Here is a 21,162-nt window from a genome sequence, read left to right as displayed (position 1 = left end):
TGTTAATCTGTCAAGGGCCTAGATACTGTGAAAGTCCAGGCAAAAGTAATCACCGGCTGGTGTTTTACTCCAAAACTTTTTTTAAGCGTAATCTAGCACATTTTTCTGCCCTCATAAGTGCATACCACATACCTACATCTAAGTAGTGTACTATTTTGTACCTGTTAATCTGCCAAGGGCCTAGATACTGTGAAAGGACAGCCAAAAGTAGACACCTGCTGCTGTTCTAGACCAATACTCTTTAAGCATATTGAAGCGTATTGTACTCCCCTCATATTCGTACTAAGTATGTCCGGCAGAGAAGTGCCAAGACATGCAGAGAGGAGTGGGAGAGGCCTAAATTCATCAGGCGCAGGCAGAGGTCGCAGCAGACTAGGGGCGAGTTGCAGCAGGAGTCGCACCAAGAGGCCTGAGCTCCCGGTATCAGCTAGCGGTCGTGTCTGGACCAGCAACCTATCTGACGTCATCCACTTAATCACAAGTGACATCTGATGCCCCCAGTCAACAGTGGGTTCCTCAGACACAACCCTCAGTTGGCATGGCCCGGGAGCAGTCCCCGTCCTCCCATTGCCTCTGTCATATGATGTTCCCTCCCTTAAAGAAGTATCTTATGCTGTGAGTTCAACTCCACTATTAGGTGAGGACAGTCAGCAGCTACTGCCAAGACAACAAGTAGAGGAGACATCCGCCACTTCCTCCGCTAGGCTAGAAATTAGTGATGAGGAGAGTGATGTGGGAGGCGGTATTGCCAGGGTTCAGGGTCTTGAAGCAGACACTGTTGGGGAACCTGAGGAGGACATCAGTGACATGCAGACACTTGTTGATAATGATGAAGCCGATCACAATTGAGAGCCGAGTGCAGAAGGGGCTTCATCATCATCAGGAGAAGAGCGTTGCAGGCTGCCCGTGAAGCAGCAGCTAAGCCAGCAAGGGGGTAGCATGGTTGGTAGTCAGCAGGGTGGCAGAAGGGGAAATTCTGGAGCCAATCGTGCCCGGGGGAGACGACCTGCTTCGTGGCAGCCTACCTTCCCGGGAGCTAGTAGAACAGGGGTTCAAGCATCCGGAAGAGGTTAACATAGCCACATGCAAGATATGTCAGCAGAAGGTGAAGCGTGGCCAGGGTCCCAATGTTGGCGCCCTGCGTCAACATGTACTGCCCCACCATAAAGAGGCCTGGGAGAACCATGGCTCCAATGTAGTGGTCCAGCCTGCTGCATCATCCAGTGAATGCCGCTCCCTCTTTCAGCCAGCCAAGGCTCCACCACCTCAGCCGAAGGGAGCTGTGTGTCATACCCTCCTTCTATCACTCCAGATGCTCCTCCTACTTTTAGTCAGTCAGTCCGCCAACAATCCATCGGCGAAGCCATGTCCAAGAGACAACAGTATGCGCCCTCTAATCTAATGGCGCAAAAGCTGAATGTCCTCCTGTCCAAGTTGCTGGTGTTGCAGTCCCTCCCTTTTCAAGTGGTGGACTCTGCACCTTTCAGAGAATTGATGGCTTGTGCCGAGCCCAGGTGGAGAGTGCCAAGCCGTCATTTCATTGCGAAGAAGGCATTACCAGCCCTGCACAATTTTGTGGAAGAGAAGGTGGGCCAGTCCTTGAGCCTGTTGGTGTGTTCCAAAGTGCACGGCACTATGGTTAGGGACAATAGATGTTCTTTACGGCTCACTGGGTGAATGTGCTTCCTGCACAGCCACAACCCCAACTTGGACAGGTCACACCACTTCCTCCTCCACGCTCTAAGGCCATTGGTCCTGTGACAGTGTGCGACTCCGCTTTCTCATCCTCCATCGTGTCCTCAGCCTCAACTGCCCAGACAAGTCTCAGTGCCCCTTCAGCATACCATGTGTGCAGGGCACGGCGGTGTCACGCTGCTCTTCACATGGTTTGCATTGGCAAATGGAGTCACACAGGGGAGGAACTGCTAAAAGTCCTTTGTAAAGAAATCGCAGCATTGCTTACTCCATGAAAACTGGAAATGGGAACCATGCGCCCTGCATAGCACACATGTTCAATCTGGTTGTCGAGCGGTCTCTGAAGTGTTCCTCCCATCCTAACAATGGGAAAGAAACTTTGCATGCACTTCAGCCACACATACACCGTAAAGCACATCCTCATTTAGCGTGGTAACAGTCATGCCCCCTCCCATAGACTTGCATTAAGGGGGCAGGGCATGACATCATGAGGGGCGGAGCCATGACATCACCATTTGCTGGTCCCTGTATCCTGAGTTATCAGCCACGGAGAGAACCTAGAGCCAGAGAGCTGATGACGCGGGGGTTGCAGGAGAGATCGTGGGGGTCCCCAGCATCGGTACCCCCCAGATCAGACATCTTTTCCCCTATCCTTGGATAGGTGATAAGATGTCTAGGAGCGGAGTACCCCTTTAAGATCATCAGGCAGGAGACCCGTTGTTCTTTGCTTCACGCTTCCTCTCATATGAAATCTCAAGCAGATAAGAAGAGAAGGTCTTTGGTGATAAGGTTTGTCTCTCTTCTAAATACAGGAGATTCTGGCGATGAAGACCGTAAGAGGGATACATTCTTCTTTTCGTAGACTGGAAGGGCTTCGTTCCGGAGGAGAGGTCCTGGGAGCCAAAAGGGAATATTTTGGACCACGACATGGTCCAAAATGTTTTGAGAGTGATCTCTCCCTCTGTCCTCCGGCGGGCCTGGGATTCGCATCGCGGGACGCACCCGCATGCAAACCTCGGCCCGTCACTCACCTCCTTCTTCTGCTGCTTCCTCCGCGCTCTTGCATCGCCAGCGCATGCGTCCCCGCATCCTACAGCGCTTGGACGCTGGAGCTCTGAGATTTAAAGGGCCAGTGTGCCCTTGATTATTGTTTGCACCTGTCCCTGCTTTAAGTATGTGCACCTCCCACTACTCCTTTCTGGATCTTTGTGTGCCTTGTGCCCTAGAGAAAGCATTATTGTGCCTTGCCTTACCGTGTTCCTGACCTATCTGCTCTATGACCTGACCTTGCTCCTGTGTACCTGCCTGTTGACCTTTTGCTGCATTCCTGTTCTCGCTACTGTGCCACCTGCCCTGACCTTCTGCTATCCTGACTACGAGTTGCCTGATTCCTCCTGTGCCACGTATCTCCTCAGCAGCCTGTGTGGACGAGTCGTGTCAGGGGTAGCGACCTTGGTGCTGCCTGCCGCAGCAAGTCCATCCCGCTTTGCGGCGGGCTCTGGTGAAAACCAGCGACACCTTAGACTCCGCTCCCTGACACAGCCCAAACCATCATCCACACAGCCTCCCAGAGCTGCTGTTTGGATGTAAACTGCCTCCCACCCTCATAGATCTTTTGCTTGAGGATGCTCCAAAGGTCCTCAATAGGATTTAGAGCAGGAGAGGATGGAGGCCACACCATGACTTTCTCTCCTTTTACCCCCATAGCAGCCATTGATGCAGAGGTATTCTTTGCAGCATGAGATGGTGCATTGTCATGCATGAAAATGATTTTATTACGGAAAGCATAGTTCTTCCTTCTGTACCAGGGAAGAAAGAGGCCATCTTTACACCTTTGGGGACCCTAAGGACCCTAAGAGGTCAACCAGTTCCCTTCCCATGATTCCGGCCCAAAACATAACTCCACCATCGCCTTGCTGACGTCGCAGCCTTGTTGGAACAGGGTGGCCGTCCACCAACCATCCACTACTCCATACATCTGGACCATCCTGGGTTGCACAGCACTCATCAGTGAACAGGACTGTTTGAAAATTAGTCATTATGTATTTTTTCCGCCCAATGCAGTAGTCTCTGCTTGTGAGCATTGGTTAGTGGTGGCCAAATAGAAGGTTTATGCACAGTTGCAAGACTCTGGAGAACTCTACACCTTGATGTCCGTGTGACTCAAGAGGCACCAGCAGCGTCAAACATCTGTTTGCTGCTATGTAATGGTATTTTAGCAGCTGCTTTCTTGATCCGATGCATGGGTCTGGCTGAAATCTGCGTTTATCTGCACGAACCCTTCTGTGCCCTGAATCCACCACAAATTTCTTAATAGTGCAATGATCACACTTAAGTCTTCATGAAATATCTAATGTTTTCATGCCTCGTCCAAGGCATTGAACTATTTCACTCTTGTCAGCAGCAGAGAGATCCTTTTTCTTCCCCATATTGCTTGAAAATGGTGCTCTGCTTAAAGGAAAACGGTCACCAGTTCACCCGCACTATAACCAGATACAATGGCTTATAGTGCGGGTGAACCGGAGACTAAGGCTTGGACTGCTATACGTGCCTGCTGTCCAGAGCCCCGCTCCTCCGAAGGTCCCCCTCTTCCAGTGCTAACTTGCGCTTTGAGGCGGGCCCGCCGGCTAGATTTAAATATTCACAGGCACCAGCCAAGTGAGTGCTCAGTAGGCATGAGCGCTCGCCTCCAGAGCGCAAGTCAGAGCTGGAAGAGGGGGACCTTCGGATGAGCAGGGCTCCAGACTGCAGGGAGGTACAGCAGTCCGAGACCCCGCCTCAGTCTCCTGTTCACCGGCACTATAAGGCCCCTTTCACTCTACAAAATTCTCAGTTTTTAAACATCGCTATGAAGTTCGGTCTGAAAACCAGCTGAAAACGGCAGTAACAAAATCCTATACGTCCGTTAGAAAATCCCATGATAGTCTATAGGATTTTCTAATATCCTTTTTAATCCGTTATAGATAACGGACATTATTTTGTGAAGGAAGATAGTAACGGGAGAAATAGTGCATGAACTATTTCTTCCGTTACTATCTTCCGTCACAAAATAACGTCCGTTATCAATAACGGACTATAATGGATCAAAACAGGTATTAGAAAATTCCATAGACTATAATGGGATTTTCTAATGGACGTATAGGATTTTGTTACTGCCGTTTTCAGCTGGTTTTCAGACCGAACTTCATACGGATGTTTAAAAACTGAGAATTTTGTAGTGTGAAAGGGGCCTAACCCGATGTATCTGGTTATAGTGTGTGTGAACTGGTGACCATTTTCATTTAATAATGTGGAACACCCACCTTTAGTAGTTTTTCCTTACGTTGGGCTCACCTGGAAATCAAATTATTACAGGTGTCCGATATTGTTTTCATTGATCAAAAGAGACCTGAGACACAATGCCATCCATGAGTTAGACTGAAAAACTAAATATTTAATCTTTGTGACGCTTAAATAGAATTAATTATATTTCTCAGAGATCACCCTGAGGGTGATCCACTAAAACCCTTAATTTCCCATATATCCCTAAACAATATCTTTATTAGAAACCACAAGTGTTTTACTTTTAGGCTGCCTGTCCATTACCTTCATTCCTGGTTAAGTTTACATTTCCTGTTATCCTGTTTTGTTTATATTTAATGTTGCTCGCGAATAATCGCAATGCGAATTTTATTCGCGAATATTGCATATTCGCAAATTCACGAATATTCGCGAATATAGCACTATATATTCGTAATTATGAATATTGTTTTGTTTTTTGTTTTCACAGTGCACATCACAGTGATCATCCCTCTCTGCTTCCAGCTTGTGTGGTGTAAAGAAGGCTCTAATACTACTGTGTGAGACTGGCGTGCGAATTTTCGCATATGCGAATTTTCGCTTATGTTAATTTTTGTACATGCTAATTTTCGCAAATGTTGATTTTCGCATACGCGAATTTTCGCATATGCGAAAATAAAAGGAGAATATTCCGAATATGCGAATTTAGCAAATATATGACGAATATTCGTCCATATATTCGCGAATATTCGCAAATTCGAATATGGCCTATGCCGCTCAACACTATTTATATTCTCATACTTCTGGTTTATTGCTTTGGTCCTGAGGCTGTTGTCTGATCGCTATGTACCTGCCGCTATGTTTCTCTGATATCTGTTTGTTGCTACTTTGCATTTGGCTACACAGTATCCTGTCTATTAGTTAGCTTGTTAACCCCTCCTATCTTGAGATGAATCTCCAAATTCATATAGTTATGTTTTATTTGTTTAAACTTGAGGCCCCTGCACTTTAGCCCAGTGAAGGGACTGGTGCCCATTTGTGGAATCATTGCCTAGGTAAATTACGTAAATAGGCAGGAAAAGAGGTTCTGGGTAAGCTTAGAGTGCATTTTTCCCTGCCCGACATGACATTTAGTCTTTGTGCTTGGTATCACAAGGTCCTTTGTTGTAGTGGCATTAACATGTCAGCACACATGTAACTTAGCAGCTTGTATTAATACTGTTTCCTAAGGTAAGGAGGGAGGGGGTTATTGAAATTTAAAATAGCCAGAAATATGCTAAGACGTATTACTATCTGCATGTTTTAGGTTTCCCCAACAAAACTTTATTCAAATGAACTGACTCCGAACTCAGAAGTAAAGTCCAGTAGCCGCATTATCCTATCAGAAGATGAGCGTCTTATCCTCAACAAGATATCTGGATGGATCCATACAGGGTCCTTTAATGACACAAGATTTGCCTCAAGTGCTAATAACAGCAAGGCCACTATTCTTAACCCCAGGAAGAAGTACTGCACCGGAGACAAGTTAACTATCCAGATTGATATGTTTGATTATTTGGGTAATAGGAAGACGTATGGAGGAGATTTCATAAGATCTAGAATATTCAACCCTACTCTGAACGCCGGAGCTCCGGGAGTGGTTGAAGACTTCAACAATGGAACCTATCATGTCCACTTTACTTTATTTTGGAAAGGCAAAGTCTATATCTCTCTGTTACTTTACCATTCGAGTGAGGCGGTTTCAACTCTATGGAAAGCCAGGGACAATGACTATGGTCTCATATCCTTCATGGGAACATTTGTAAACAGGAACCAGTCCATTAGAAGTCCATGTGGGTTCAAACGTGACTCAGTACAGGACGTTTGTGAATATAGACCAGTGAAAGGCGATGATTCATTTTACTGCATCAAACAGGAAAACTTTGATTGTGGTTCATTAACTACTGTCAGGACTTCCAACCAAAATGTCACTTTCCTCAGGAACACAGAGAAGCCGCTATTTAACAGGTAGATGTTTTGCAATTTTATTTAAATTCTTTTTTTTCTGGATACAATTTTGTTCTATGATTTTACTTATGTATAGAGATGCATGTAGCACAGGCAATTGCCCCATGGCTCTTGGTGACTAGAAGCATGTCGAGGCTGACCTACGGCCCTCTTCTTTATGTGTGGTGTGAACCTGCTTAAAATTTCTCCTATCTTCACAGATTCAATGACACAATGAATATATTAATAGGAATAATTTCTAAAGATGTCCATACACTGTCACGATGCCGGCTGGCAGGTAGTGGATCCTCTGTGCCAGAGAGGGATTGGCGTGGACCGTGCTAGTGGACCGGTTCTAAGCCACTACTGGTTTTCACCAGAGCCCGCCGCAAAGCGGGATGGTCTTGCTGCGGCGGTAGTGACCAGGTCGTATCCACTAGCAACGGCTCACCTCTCTGGCTGCTGAAGATAGGCGCGGTACAAGGGAGTAGGCAGAAGCAAGGTCGGACGTAGCAGAAGGTCGGGGCAGGCAGCAAGGATCGTAGTCAGGGGCAACGGCAGAAGGTCTGGAAACACAGGCAAGGAACACACAAGGAACGCTTTCACTGGCACTAAGGCAACAAGATCCGGCAAGGGAGTGCAAGGGAAGTGAGGTAATATAGGGAAGTGCACAGGTGATTACCCTAATTGGAACCACTGCGCCAATCAGCGGCGCAGTGGCCCTTTAAATCGCAGAGACCCGGCGCGCGCGCGCCCTAGGGAGCGGGGCCGCGCGCGCCGGGACAGAACAGACGGGGAGCGAGTCAGGTAGGGGAGCCGGGGTGCGCATCGCGAGCGGGCGCTACCCGCATCGCGAATCGCATCCCGGCTGGCAGCGGGATCGCAGCGCCCCGGGTCAGAGGACGTGACCGGAGCGCTGCAGCGGAGAGAGTGAAGCGAGCGCTCCGGGGAGGAGCGGGGACCCGGAGCGCTCGGCGTAACAGTACCCCCCCCCTTGGGTCTCCCCCTCTTCTTGGAGCCTGAGAACCTGAGGAGCAGACTTTTGTCAAGGATGTTGTCCTCAGGTTCCCAGGATCTCTCTTCAGGACCACAACCCTCCCAGTCTACTAAAAAAAAATTTTTCCCTCTGACCTTTTTGGCAGCCAAAATTTCCTTGACCGAGAAGACGTCCGAGGAGCCGGAAACAGGAGTGGGAGGAACAGATTTGGGAGAAAAACGGTTGAGGATGAGTGGTTTGAGAAGAGAGACGTGAAAGGCATTAGGGATACGAAGAGAAGGAGGAAGAAGAAGTTTATAAGAGACAGGATTAATTTGACACAAAATTTTGAAAGGACCAAGATAGCGTGGTCCCAACTTGTAGCTAGGGACACGGAAGCGGACATATTTAGCGGAGAGCCATACCTTGTCTCCAGGGGAAAAAACGGGGGGAGCTCTTCTTTTCTTATCCGCGAACCTCTTCATGCGTGAAGAAGCCTGTAAGAGAGAATTTTGGGTCTCTCTCCATATAATGGAAAGGTCACGAGAAATTTCATCCACAGCGGGCAGACCAGAGGGCAAGGGGGTAGGGAGGGGGGGAAGAGGGTGACGGCCGTACACCACGAAAAATGGGGATTTGGAGGAAGATTCAGAGACCCTGAAGTTATACGAGAATTCGGCCCATGGAAGGAGATCTGCCCAGTCATCCTGGCGGGAGGAAACAAAATGTCGCAAATAATCACCCAAGATCTGGTTAATTCTTTCTACTTGTCCATTGGACTGGGGATGATATGCAGAGGAAAAATTTAATTTAATCTTGAGTTGTTTACAGAGAGCCCTCCAGAATTTAGACACGAATTGGACACCTCTATCCGAGACAATCTGCGTAGGCAACCCGTGAAGACGAAAAATGTGTACAAAAAATTGTTTAGCCAACTGAGGCGCAGAAGGAAGACCAGGAAGAGGGATGAAATGTGCCATTTTGGAGAATCGATCAACGACCACCCAAATAACAGTGTTGCCACGGGAAGGGGGTAAATCATAAGGCCTGTGAGGAGGTAGTGTCTCAGCTTGTTTTTTGCAGAAAACATCCGCGAAGTCCATATAGGCCTTAGGGAGACCGGTTACTGGAGGAACCACAGAGTTACGGCAAGGGTTACTGGGAACCGGTTTTAGACAGTTCTTGGAACAAGAGGACCCCCAACTCTTGATCTCCCCAGTGGACCAATCCAGGGTAGGGGAATGAAGTTGAAGCCAGGGAAGTCCAAGGAGAATTTCCGAGGTGCAATTGGGGAGGACCAAAAGTTCAATCCTCTCATGATGAGATCCGATGCTCATAAGAAGGGGCTCCGTGCGGAAACGTATGGTACAGTCCAATCTTTCATTATTTACACAATTGATGTAGAGGGGTCTGGCGAGACTGGTCACCGGGATGTTGAACCTGTTGACGAGAGAGGCCAAAATAAAATTTCCTGCAGATCCAGAGTCCAAGAAGGCCACAGCAGGGAAGGAGAAGGCAGAGGCAGACATCCGCACAGGCACAGTAAGACGTGGAGAAGCAGAGTAGACATCAAGGACTGTCTCACCTTTGTGCGGAGTCAGCGTACGTCTTTCCAGGCGGGGAGGACGAATAGGACAATCCCTCAGGAAGTGTTCGGTACTAGCACAGTACAGGCAGAGGTTCTCCATACGGCGTCGTGTCCTCTCTTGAGGTGTCAGGCGAGACCGGTCGACCTGCATAGCCTCCACGGCGGGAGGCACAGGAACAGATTGCAGGGGACCAGAGGAGAGAGGAGCCGAGGAGACGAAACGCCTCGTGCGAACAGAGTCCATATCTTGGCGGAGTTCCTGGCGCCTTTCAGAAAAACGCATGTCAATGCGAGTGGCTAGGTGAATGAGTTCATGTAGATTAGCAGGGATTTCTCGTGCGGCCAGAACATCTTTAATGTTGCTGGATAGGCCTTTTTTGAAGGTCGCGCAGAGGGCCTCATTATTCCAGGACAATTCTGAAGCAAGTGTACGGAATTGTACGGCATACTCGCCAACGGAAGAATTACCCTGGACCAGGTTCAACAGGGCAGTCTCAGCAGAAGAGGCTCGGGCAGGTTCCTCAAAGACACTTCGGATTTCCGAGAAGAAGGAGTGTACAGAGGCAGTGACGGGGTCATTGCGGTCCCAGAGCGGTGTGGCCCATGACAGGGCTTTTCCGGACAGAAGACTGACTACGAAAGCCACCTTAGACCTTTCAGTGGGAAACAGGTCCGACATCATCTCCAGATGCAGGGAACATTGGGAAAGAAAGCCACGGCAAAACTTAGAGTCCCCATCAAATTTATCCGGCAAGGATAAGCGTATCCCAGGAGCGGCCACTCGCTGCGGAGGAGGTGCAGGAGCTGGCGGAGGAGATGACTGCTGAAGCTGTGGTAGTAACTGTTGTAGCATAACGGTCAGTTGAGACAGCTGTTGGCCTTGTTGCGCTATCTGTTGTGACTGCTGGGCGACCACCGTGGTGAGGTCAGCGACAACTGGCAGAGGAACTTCAGCGGGATCCATGGCCGGATCTACTGTCACGATGCCGGCTGGCAGGTAGTGGATCCTCTGTGCCAGAGAGGGATTGGCGTGGACCGTGCTAGTGGACCGGTTCTAAGCCACTACTGGTTTTCACCAGAGCCCGCCGCAAAGCGGGATGGTCTTGCTGCGGCGGTAGTGACCAGGTCGTATCCACTAGCAACGGCTCACCTCTCTGGCTGCTGAAGATAGGCGCGGTACAAGGGAGTAGGCAGAAGCAAGGTCGGACGTAGCAGAAGGTCGGGGCAGGCAGCAAGGATCGTAGTCAGGGGCAACGGCAGAAGGTCTGGAAACACAGGCAAGGAACACACAAGGAACGCTTTCACTGGCACTAAGGCAACAAGATCCGGCAAGGGAGTGCAAGGGAAGTGAGGTAATATAGGGAAGTGCACAGGTGATTACCCTAATTGGAACCACTGCGCCAATCAGCGGCGCAGTGGCCCTTTAAATCGCAGAGACCCGGCGCGCGCGCGCCCTAGGGAGCGGGGCCGCGCGCGCCGGGACAGAACAGACGGGGAGCGAGTCAGGTAGGGGAGCCGGGGTGCGCATCGCGAGCGGGCGCTACCCGCATCGCGAATCGCATCCCGGCTGGCAGCGGGATCGCAGCGCCCCGGGTCAGAGGACGTGACCGGAGCGCTGCAGCGGAGAGAGTGAAGCGAGCGCTCCGGGGAGGAGCGGGGACCCGGAGCGCTCGGCGTAACATACACATTACAAGAAGGTAGACTGAACCCAGCATGATAGGGGGAATATTTAAAGGGGTATTTTTTTTTATTTGACTATGCTACAGGGGTTGTAAAGTTAGTGTAGTTTATAATATAGTGTCTGTACCTGTGTGTGATGGTTTTCTCACGATTTTCACCCCAATATTTATTTTTACCAGCATACAAAATTACTGTTGTCTCAGATTTTTCCCAGGTTGCAATGCGGCCGAGACCTGACTCACTAGTCAGCTGATGACAGGGAGCCTGTCTGCTTCAATGGGTGGAGGGATCGCTTGGTGGGAGAGAGATCAATCTGCAACTAATGCAACAGCTGTAGGCACCCTGATTGAAAGCCACAGGTCTTTTGAACGGATGCAGCTTTTTTATGTTTCAATGGGTGGGGTGGCTGATGTGTGGGAGGGAGGAACATGGAATTCTGGGATTTGTAGGCAAAGAAGAAAGCTCAAACAGGAAATACCAGTTCACAAAAAGCTAGCCACAGTATTATGGTAATCTCACAACAAAGCCATTTATCCCCAAGACAAGCGCAGATCCTTCCTAAGCATGTCCATTACTGTCTGCCAGGTACGTACTAAAATCACCTTATGGTGGATAACCCCTTTAATGTGTATGAGGTTCTTCAGGCTCTTACTTGATATCAGATTTAAGGGAGACTTTACTGTCACTAAAGGTGCAGGTAGGGGGGGTGGGGGTTGGGGACCATTCACTCTCATTTTTGCATGTGTTAAAATTGTTAAAATGGCCCAGCCCAGAATAAATGCAAATGAAGTTTGTTGACCCCCCCAAACACAGTACACATTCATTGCTGGTAAATCCCCAGATCATGCTGGAAGTACTATTGTGCTTAAAAGTTTGAATACCCTGGAAGATATTGTGAAATCTTGGCATTGATTTAAAAAATAGGGACTGATCATGCAAAAAAAAATGTATTTTATTAAACTCCCTCCCGACTCATGACGGCTCTAATCCATCATGGGGTCATTAGTACAGATGAATGAGCAGAGCTTGGCGAAATCAGTTTCACTCCGAACTGTGGGGTGACTGCTGCTCAGCGAACTTTCGAACATTGTCAGGTTCAACTAGCACAAACCTGGCAATGGCAATAATAATAGCAAAAAAGATGAGGAACACATGGCATTTTGGCACCTAAATGAAAGGATGAAGTACTGGAAAGAGTGAGATGATGTCAGGGTAGCCCAGCATACCTTTCAGCTACTAGCAAGATCACATGACCCCAGGTTATCCAAGTTTTGCTTCCATTTATCTTTCATACAGCTCCCTGACCAATAGGACACAGCACAGGTAGGTTGGTATTAAGAGGCTTATAAAACATTGAGGCTGCCATTTTGGAGAGATAAGCTGAGAAAGAGAGCAAGCACTACTGATCCCAGAAAGCCTTCACAAATACTATAGAATTGAAAAGCAAGCTGAGCAAACTTTTATCAGTGCTCTGACCTCAGGCAGTGACCTTATGTCACCTAAATTACTGTGTACATTTGGTGCACAAAAAATTCCAGTCAGCAGGGAACAAGCCCATAAAAGCTATTACATTACAAGTAGAGCAAAGCATTGTTCAGTGGGCTGACCTCGTCCAGTGACTTTCTGTCACTTTAGCTGAGTACATTTAGTGCCCTAAAAATCCCAGCCAGCAGTAAACTAATCCATAAAGCTATCACATTACAGATACCTAGCAAACTGAGCAAAGCATTGGACTGAACTGTATTTTACTATAAATATGTATTATAAGCATTGTGAATGAGGGCTAGCCATCTCTGGCTCAGTTACCATGTTAAAAGTGTTGAGAGTGATTGCGGCATAGCCATCTATGCACAAGTTACTTGTATTTTCCGAGTTTAATCAAACATGGTATTTTTACCTGGGTTTAACATAACTTCACAGTTAAAAGCCTTGAGACTGAATGCAGCATAGCTTTCCAAGGACAAGTTAAGTGTATTTTCTGGGTTTAATCAAACATATAGTATTTCTATTTCTGCAGTTAAAAGTGTCAAGAGTGAAAGATGACTAGTAGGTGAGTAGCAAATCATAAAAAAAACATAAAAATTATCTCCAATTTTTTTTTTTTTTTAAATATATATCTGGTAACGGAGCTGTTGGATGGGGTAGAGGCAGCCAGGTGCAAAGTGGTAGTAGTAGCAGCTGCATCAGCAATCAAAAGTTATCACTGTCTTCAAGAAGCTCAGTGGTTTTGGAAGATAGTACGGCCCTTGTGGACTGATTGACTCATTCGTGGTCTTTCCAAAGGGGGAAGAAGAGTCTGACAATATAATTTCAGTGATTTATTCTAACTGCAATAATTGGAGTCAGGGAGAATGTTCCCCCTAGTACTGGGCACGTGGCATCAGCCTCATAAGGGTTTTTTTGGCTTTCACTGGATCAACACAGTAAGGACACAATAGAGATATAGGTCGAAATATACGTTTCTAAACCATTTGCACTTATGAACTATAAAGTTGAGCAATGTGTCAGTGAATTTATTATTGTCTACAGCAACATTGCGCAGTAGTAATGTCCGTCCTAGATGCTCTGTTCCATCACCTCTGTCTTTGTCTTTCCAACCAGGCCTACACATACACATCCCTTGATCCCCCAAAAAAGGAGCTGGTGAGGAGCTGAAGGAGGAGATGCGCTCACAGCCAGCATGTATAACAGTACCCCCCTTTGGTCTCCCCCTCTTCTTGTGGGACAAAACTTTCTTGTGGAGACTACAGTCCAATATGTTCTCCTCAGGCAACCAAAACAAATTTTCTTCCACAAACCATTTTAGAGGCCAAGATCTCTTTAACCTGAAAAACATCTAATGAACCAGAGACAGGAGTGGGAGCAGTGTTTTTTTTTGTTTTGTTTTTTTAGAGTAAACGGTTGATTACTAGAGGTTTGAGTAGAGATACCTGAAAGGAGTTAGGAATGTGTAGTGAAGGAGGTAAACGGAGTTTGTATGAAACTGGAAAGATTTTTTTTATAACGAGCATGGGCTGTACACTTATTCAAATGAAATCTAGCACTGACGGTTAGATGATTCATATTTTCAAATTTATTCGAATCTTTTCTGTAGTCAGATTGACAGATGGAATGTCGGCACACATCCAGTTTAGCAGAGGTCTTAACACACTAGCTGGGAGCCATCAGCGTCATGACCCTGATGGCTCCCAGCTAGTGTGTTAAGACCTCTGCTAGACTGGATGTGTGCCAACATCCCATCTGTCAAGCTGACTTAAACTACAGAAAAGATCTGAATAAATATGAAAATATAAATCATCTCACCGTGAGTGCTGAAAATCATTTGAATAAGTGTACAGCCCATGCTAGTTTACATATTAATCTAATGTGGAGACGGTGAATATCCACAGTTGGGTGTTTTGCACAGTCTACAGAGACTGTTCATTCTAAGTTTGGATAGATTTTTTGTAAGACCTCGAACGGACCTAGGAATGGAGGACCCAACTTGTAACTAGGGGTTTTGAAACAAATGTACTTAGAGAATAACCAAACTTTGCCACGAGGAGAGAAAGATGGAGGAGGTCTTCTTTTCTTGTCAGTCTGGGTTTTCATGCGGGAGGAGGCCAGAGATAAAGACTGCCGAGTCTGTCGTCAAATGAAAGAAAAGTCACGGACAAGTTCATCTACAGCTGGAACACTGGAAGAAACTGGAACAGGAAGAGGAGACCGGAGATGATGACCAAAATCCATAAAAAACGGAGAGGTCCTTGTGGTCCTTATGATTATAGGAAAATTCAGCCCAAAGAAGGAGATCAACCCATTCGTTCTGACGAGCTGAGACAAAATAAGTCTCCAGGATTTGGTTTACCCTCTCCACCTGGCCATTGGACTGGGGGTGATAGGCAGAGGAGAAGTCCAAGCTGATGTCAAGAGAGGAACAGAGAGCTTGCCAGAATTTGGAAACAAACTTAACTCCGCGTTACGAGACAATATGTTCAGGAAGATCAAGTAGGCGGAAAATATGTAGTAAGAAGTGCTTCGCCAGCTGTGGAGCAGATGGGAGACCAGGAAGTGGGATAAAATGAGCCATTTTGGAAAACCGATCATCCACGACCCAGATGATGGTCGGTAATAAAAATCAATAGCAATGTGAGTCCGTGGAGTCTCAGGAATGTTTAAAGGCTGTAAGAGTCCTGGAGGTCTCTGTTGAGGGGTCTTGTCATGTGCATAAGGTGACACAGGAATGAAAAAACTCGGAGACATTGCATCCCAGATGCGGCCACCAATAGTGCCGGGAGATTAATAGTAAAGTCTTACGTACTCCAGGATGACCTGCCAATAAAGAAGAGTCACCCCATTTCAGGACCTTGCGTCTCAATCTTACTGGTACAAAGGATTTACCAGGAGGTACTTGTAGAAGATCGGCAGGAGCTGCAGAGATCAGACGATCCGGAGGGATAATATATCTAGGTGTGGAGTCCAAACCCACAATGTCAGAAGATCTGGACAGAGTATCAGCTCTGACATTCTTGATAGCTGTACAGAAATGAATGAAAGAATTTAATCTGGAAAAGAACAATGACCACCTTGCCTGGCGAGGGTTCAAACGCTGAGCAGACTGAAGGTATAGGAGATTCCTGTGGTCAGAGTAGATACTGATCGGATGAGGAGACCCTTCCAACAAGTGTCGCCACTCCTCTAATGTGAGTTTTATAGCAAGAAGTTGTCAATCTCTGATGGAGTAATTCCTTTCTGCAGGCGAGAAGGTTTTAGAAAAGAAACCACAGGTTACAGTCTTTTTCTAGGTAAGAATGGCACCAGTTCCTACGGACGAGGCGTCAACCTCCAATGAAAAAGGTCTTTCTGGATCAGGTCTTGAAAACACTGAAGCTGAAGCAAACGCAGACTTTAGGTGAGAGAAAGACTCTTCGGCCTAAGGAGGCCATGACTTAGGGTTAGAGTTCTTTCTGGTGAGAGCTACAAGTGGAGCGACCACAGAAGAGAAATGTGGGATGAACTGACGATAATAGTTGTCAAATCCCAGAAAGCATTGAATAGCCCGAAGGCCAGTAGGGCGTGGCCAAGCCGAAACTGCAGACAGTTTTTCAGGATCCATCTGCAGGCCTTGATGAGAGACAATGTAACCAAGAAGGAGACAAGGAGACTGGATTTCTCAAATAGGCATTTTTCCAGTTTGGCATAGAGATGATTCCTCCGGAAGCGCTGAAGAACCAAACGAACATGTGTACGATGTTCCTCTAAGTTGGAAGAGAAGATTAAGATGTCATTGACGAATTCCTGAAAAACAGCTGGAGCATTGCAAAGGCCGAAAGGCATCACGAGATACTCAAAATGTCCATCTTGGGTATTAAAGGCTGTTTTCCATTCGTCTCCTTCTCAGATCCGAATCAGATAATAAGCTTCCTGTAAGTCCAATTTAGAGAAGACCGTTGCCCCCGGGAGATGATCAAAAAGTTCAGAGATCAGAGGATAGCGATTTTTGACCACGATTTTGTTGACACCCCTGTAATCAATACATGGACGGAGAGAACCATCCTTCTTGCCCACAAAGAAGAACCCTGCTCCGGCAGGCGAGGAGAACTTTCGGATAAAACCTTTTTGGAGGTTCTCCTGGATATATTTTTGCATGGCTTGAGTCTCAGGAATTGACAAAGGATAGATTCTACCACGTGGAGGCATAGTCCCAGCCTGTAAATCAATGGGGCAATCGTAAGGACAATGTGCAGGTAAAGTCTCGGCCTGCTTTTCGCAGAAGACATCTGAATAATCTTGATAAGGGGAAGGCAGACCTGGCATAGGAGGAATGGATGAAAAATTTTAGGCTGGCCAACGATTCTGACAGCTCTGCCCCCAGCGAGATTTCCAGTCAAGTTGCAGAGAATGACGTCGGAGCCAAGGAAGACCGAGAAGTAACTGAGAAGTACAATGAGGAAGCACATGGAATTCAGTCCTTTCCTTATGCAAGATTCCTATTTGCAAGATAAGAGGCTCTGTGCGGAATAGCACTTTACAGTCCAGATTTTGTCCATTGGCGGATGAGATGATCAAAGGCTTGGCAAGCCGATTTACAGGAAGACAATATTCATGCACGAGAGAGGCATCAATGAAGTTGCCAGCGGAACCGGAGTCCAAAAATGCAGAAGCGAAGAATAAAGTCTGAGCAGAAGCGTGGACTTGAACAGAGATATTCAAATGAGGAGAGGTAGTATTCACACCCAGGGGCGCTTCTCCCACGTGTCCTAGGTGCAAGCAGGTTCTCTTTCAGTACGAAGTTCTTCCTGCCTCTTAGCAAAACGCACATCAATACGTGTGGCTAAATGGATTAGTTCATACAGGTTATTCGGAGGATCTCGTGCAGCAAGAGCATCCTTTATTCTGTTGGACAGTCCTTTTTTAAATGTAGCACACAAGACCTTGTCGTTCCGTGCCAATTTCGAAGCAAGGGTACGAAACTGAACAGCATAGTCTTCTACGGAGGAAGTCCCTTGGCTTAGGTTCAGAAGAGCCGTCTCGGCAGAGAAGGCACGTGCGGGTTCTTCAAAAATGCTGCAGAATTCATCTAAGAAGGCCATGAGCTTAGAGGAAATTGGGTCTCTGCGATCCCATAGAGGAGTAGCCCAAGCCAGGGCCTTTCCGGACAAGAGGCTGACCACAAACGCCACCTTCACTTGTTCTGTCGGAAACTGATCCGCCATGAGCTCCAGGTTCATGGAGCACTGAGTCACAAAGCCTCTGAACAACTTAGGATCTCCGTCAAACTTCGTGGGAAGGGGTAGATGAAGCCTTGACCCGGACAGAGCTGCAGAAACGAGTGGAGAGGCTGAAGCAGGTTGCGGTTGCTGCTGGTGCTGCACGGTCAGTAGTTGCTGCATCAAGGCGGATAGTTGACTTAGTTGCTGCTCCTGATGAGCTAACTGCTGCAACTTACAGACCACAATGGAGGGGAGGTCTGTAACCTCTGGCAGAGGTACCTCAGCGGGATCCATGGCCGGATCTTACTGTTAGACTCACCGCAGTTGAATGGAACTTGGGAGGTAGTAGATCCGCTGTACCACGTTAGTCTGGAGCAGGAGAGGTAGTAGACCCGCTGGACCAGTGTGGCAGATGATGCGGGCAGTGCCAGGGAGCGAAGTCTAAGGTGCAGCTGGTTTTCACTAGAGATGAGCGAATCGAAGCAGACGAACCCGAATTCATTACGTATTTCATGATTTATTCGATCCGCAACAAATGCCAATATCGTCGCGATTTTATCGTGCGAATTGCTTCATTAAACTCTATTTTACAGTGTTCCAGGCACCAGGACACCTAAAATGGCGGATCCACATGTCATTACATGGGGCTGCGGATGCTGGGAAGGCAAGGCGGGAAGGGAGGTAGGCATGATCCTGAATCACATGCGGGATGCACTCTATCAGTATTCATTGACCCCTGTGATGTCACAGCCCTGTATAATAATATAATCTTGCGGCTGCTCATTTCATGCCATATACACTGCAGAGATAGGACGGACTGCGTGTCTCTGTGTGTTACACTGAGACGCTGAATTGATTGTACCACAGCGTTCCACTGCCAACTGCTAGTTACATCAGCGTTGTGGACAGAGAGAAGTGCAGTGCTTGTTATCACGGAGAAGGATTTTGACGCCAGCCATTAAGCTCCCAGTCACTTCATTCAGCATTTTATCAGAGGGGCAGATAGCTTTTCGTTGCCTCATACATATCAACCAGCTGCCTGAACTTCATGAAACTTATCACAGGAAGCAGGAAAGATTTTTCAGCACAATTCTCTGTATTTTTTCCACAAGAAATCATCTGCTGCATATACTAGTCTGTAGATGGTATAAAAACCAGTTCACACCATTCTTAACACTCTGTGACAGAGTGCAATATAGGGTTTAATCCCCGTTTTTTTATTTTTTTTTTATTTTTTTTTTTATAGTGGTGCTGCACTGTTGTATGCTGCTGCTGTGCAAAATTATGTTTTTTTCAGACTGTAGTACATTTGTCTGCCCTCATACGTGCATACTAGTGTTGAACGGCATAGGCCATATTCGAATTTGCGATATTTCACGAATATATGGCCGAATATTCATTATATATTCGCTAAATTCGCATATTCGTAATAATCGCGTTTTATTTTGCGCATATGCGAAAATTAACATATAAAAAATTTGCATAGGCGAAAATTTGCATATGCTAATTTTCGCATATGCAAAAATAACACGCCAGTCTCACACAGTAGTATTAGAGCCTTCTTTACACCACACAAGATGGAAGCAGAGAGGGGTGATCACTGTGATGTGTACTGTGAGGGAAAAAAACAAAAAACGAATATTCGTAATTACGAATATATAGTGCTATATTCACGAATATTCGCAAATATGCGATATTCGCGAATAAAATTTGCATTGCGAATATTCGCGAGCAACACTAGTGCATACCACATACCTACCTCAAAGCAGTCTACTATTTTGTATCTATGAATCTATAACAAGTCTAATAACTGGGAAAGTCCTGACAAAAGTAATCACCAGCTGGTGTTTTACAAAAAGACAGTTTTTTTGGCGTATTGTAGCGCATTTTTCTGCCCTCATCAGTGCATACCACATACCTACATCTCAGTAGTGTACTATTTTTTTTACCTGTTAATCTGTCAAGGGCCTACATACTGTAAAAGTCCAAGCAAAATAACTCACCAGTGTCACGGCTCGGCAGGCTGGAGGTGGATCCTCTGTGTCAGAGAGGGTTTGGCGAGGACCGTGTCGGTGGACCGGTTCTAAGTAGCTACTGGTTTTCACCAGAGCCCGCCGCAAAGCGGGATGGTCTTGCAGCGGCGGTAGCAACCAGGTCGTATCCACCGGCAACGGCTCAACCTCTCTGACTGCTGAGATAGGCATGGTACAAGGGATAAGGCAAGAGCAAGGTCGGACGTAGCAGAAGGTCGGGGCAGGCAGCAAGGATCGTAGTCAGGGGCAACGGCAGGAGGTCTGGAACACAGGCTAGGAACACACAAGGGAACGCTTTCACTAGGCACAAGGGCAACAAGATCCGGCGAGGGAGTGCAGGGGAAGTGAGGTATAAGTAGGGAGCGCACAGGTGGAAACTAATCAAGCTAATTGGGAAGATTGGGCCAGGCACCATCATTGGTGCACTGGCCCTTTAAATCTAGAGAGCTGGCGCGCGCGCGCCCTAGAGAGCGGAGCCGCGCGCGCCAGAGCATGACAGCCGGGGACCGGGACAGGTAAGTGACTTGGGACGCGATTCGCGAGCGGGCGCGTCCCGCTGTGCGAATCGCATCCCCGACGGCCATGTCAGTGCAGCGCTCCCGGTCAGCGGGACTGACCGGGGCGCTGCAGGGAGAGAGACGCCGTGAGCGCTCCGGGGAGGAGCGGGAACCCGGAGCGCTCAGCGTAACAGTACCCCCCCCCCTTGGGTCTCCCCCTCTTCTTGGAGCCTGAGAACCTGAGGATAAGACTTTTGTCCAGGATGTTGTCCTCAGGTTCCCAAGATCTCTCCTCTGAGCACTCAAGTACAAAGGGTCCAAGATAACGTGGTCCGAGATTAAAACTGGGGACACGGAAGCGGATATACTTGGTGGAGAGCCACACAAAAACAGGAGGAGTTCTTCTTTTTTCTTCGGCAAGCTTCTTTACCCGGGATGAGGCTAGTATGAGGGACTTTAGAGTCTTATCCCAGATGGTGGCGAAGCCCCGGGAAACCACATCAACAGCGGGCACACAAGAAGGCGTGGGGGTGGGGAGGGAGGGAAGAGGGTCAAGCTTGGCACGGGGCAGAGTGTTAACAGGACGGGGGCTGTGAGGAGGAGACACAGCATAGTCCAGATAGGCCTTGGGGAGACCAGGTAAAGGAGGAGACACAGAGGTTTGACTGACGGGACTGGGAGCAGACGTGAGGCATTTTCTGTGGCAAGAAGCACCCCAGCTCATGATCTCCCCGGT

The 21,162-nt window shown here is 47.6% G+C and overlaps 1 protein-coding gene across 1 annotated transcript in view; it reads left to right on the top strand.

Annotated features, from left to right (window-relative positions):
- Positions 1–21,162, top strand: part of LOC130296190 (NXPE family member 1-like) — a 67,931-nt gene that overhangs the window by 8,229 nt on the left and 38,540 nt on the right. The window contains exon 3 of the mRNA XM_056547468.1: positions 6,281–6,981. Within this exon, the coding sequence (XP_056403443.1) occupies positions 6,281–6,981 (701 nt within the window). The remainder of the gene's footprint in view (positions 1–6,280; positions 6,982–21,162) is intronic.

Source organism: Hyla sarda, chromosome 12 (genome assembly GCF_029499605.1).
Source record: "Hyla sarda isolate aHylSar1 chromosome 12, aHylSar1.hap1, whole genome shotgun sequence".
Taxonomy (NCBI): domain Eukaryota; kingdom Metazoa; phylum Chordata; class Amphibia; order Anura; family Hylidae; genus Hyla; species Hyla sarda.
The sequence above is the reverse complement of the archived record's forward strand: the minus strand, read 5'-3'. Positions and strand labels throughout refer to the sequence as shown.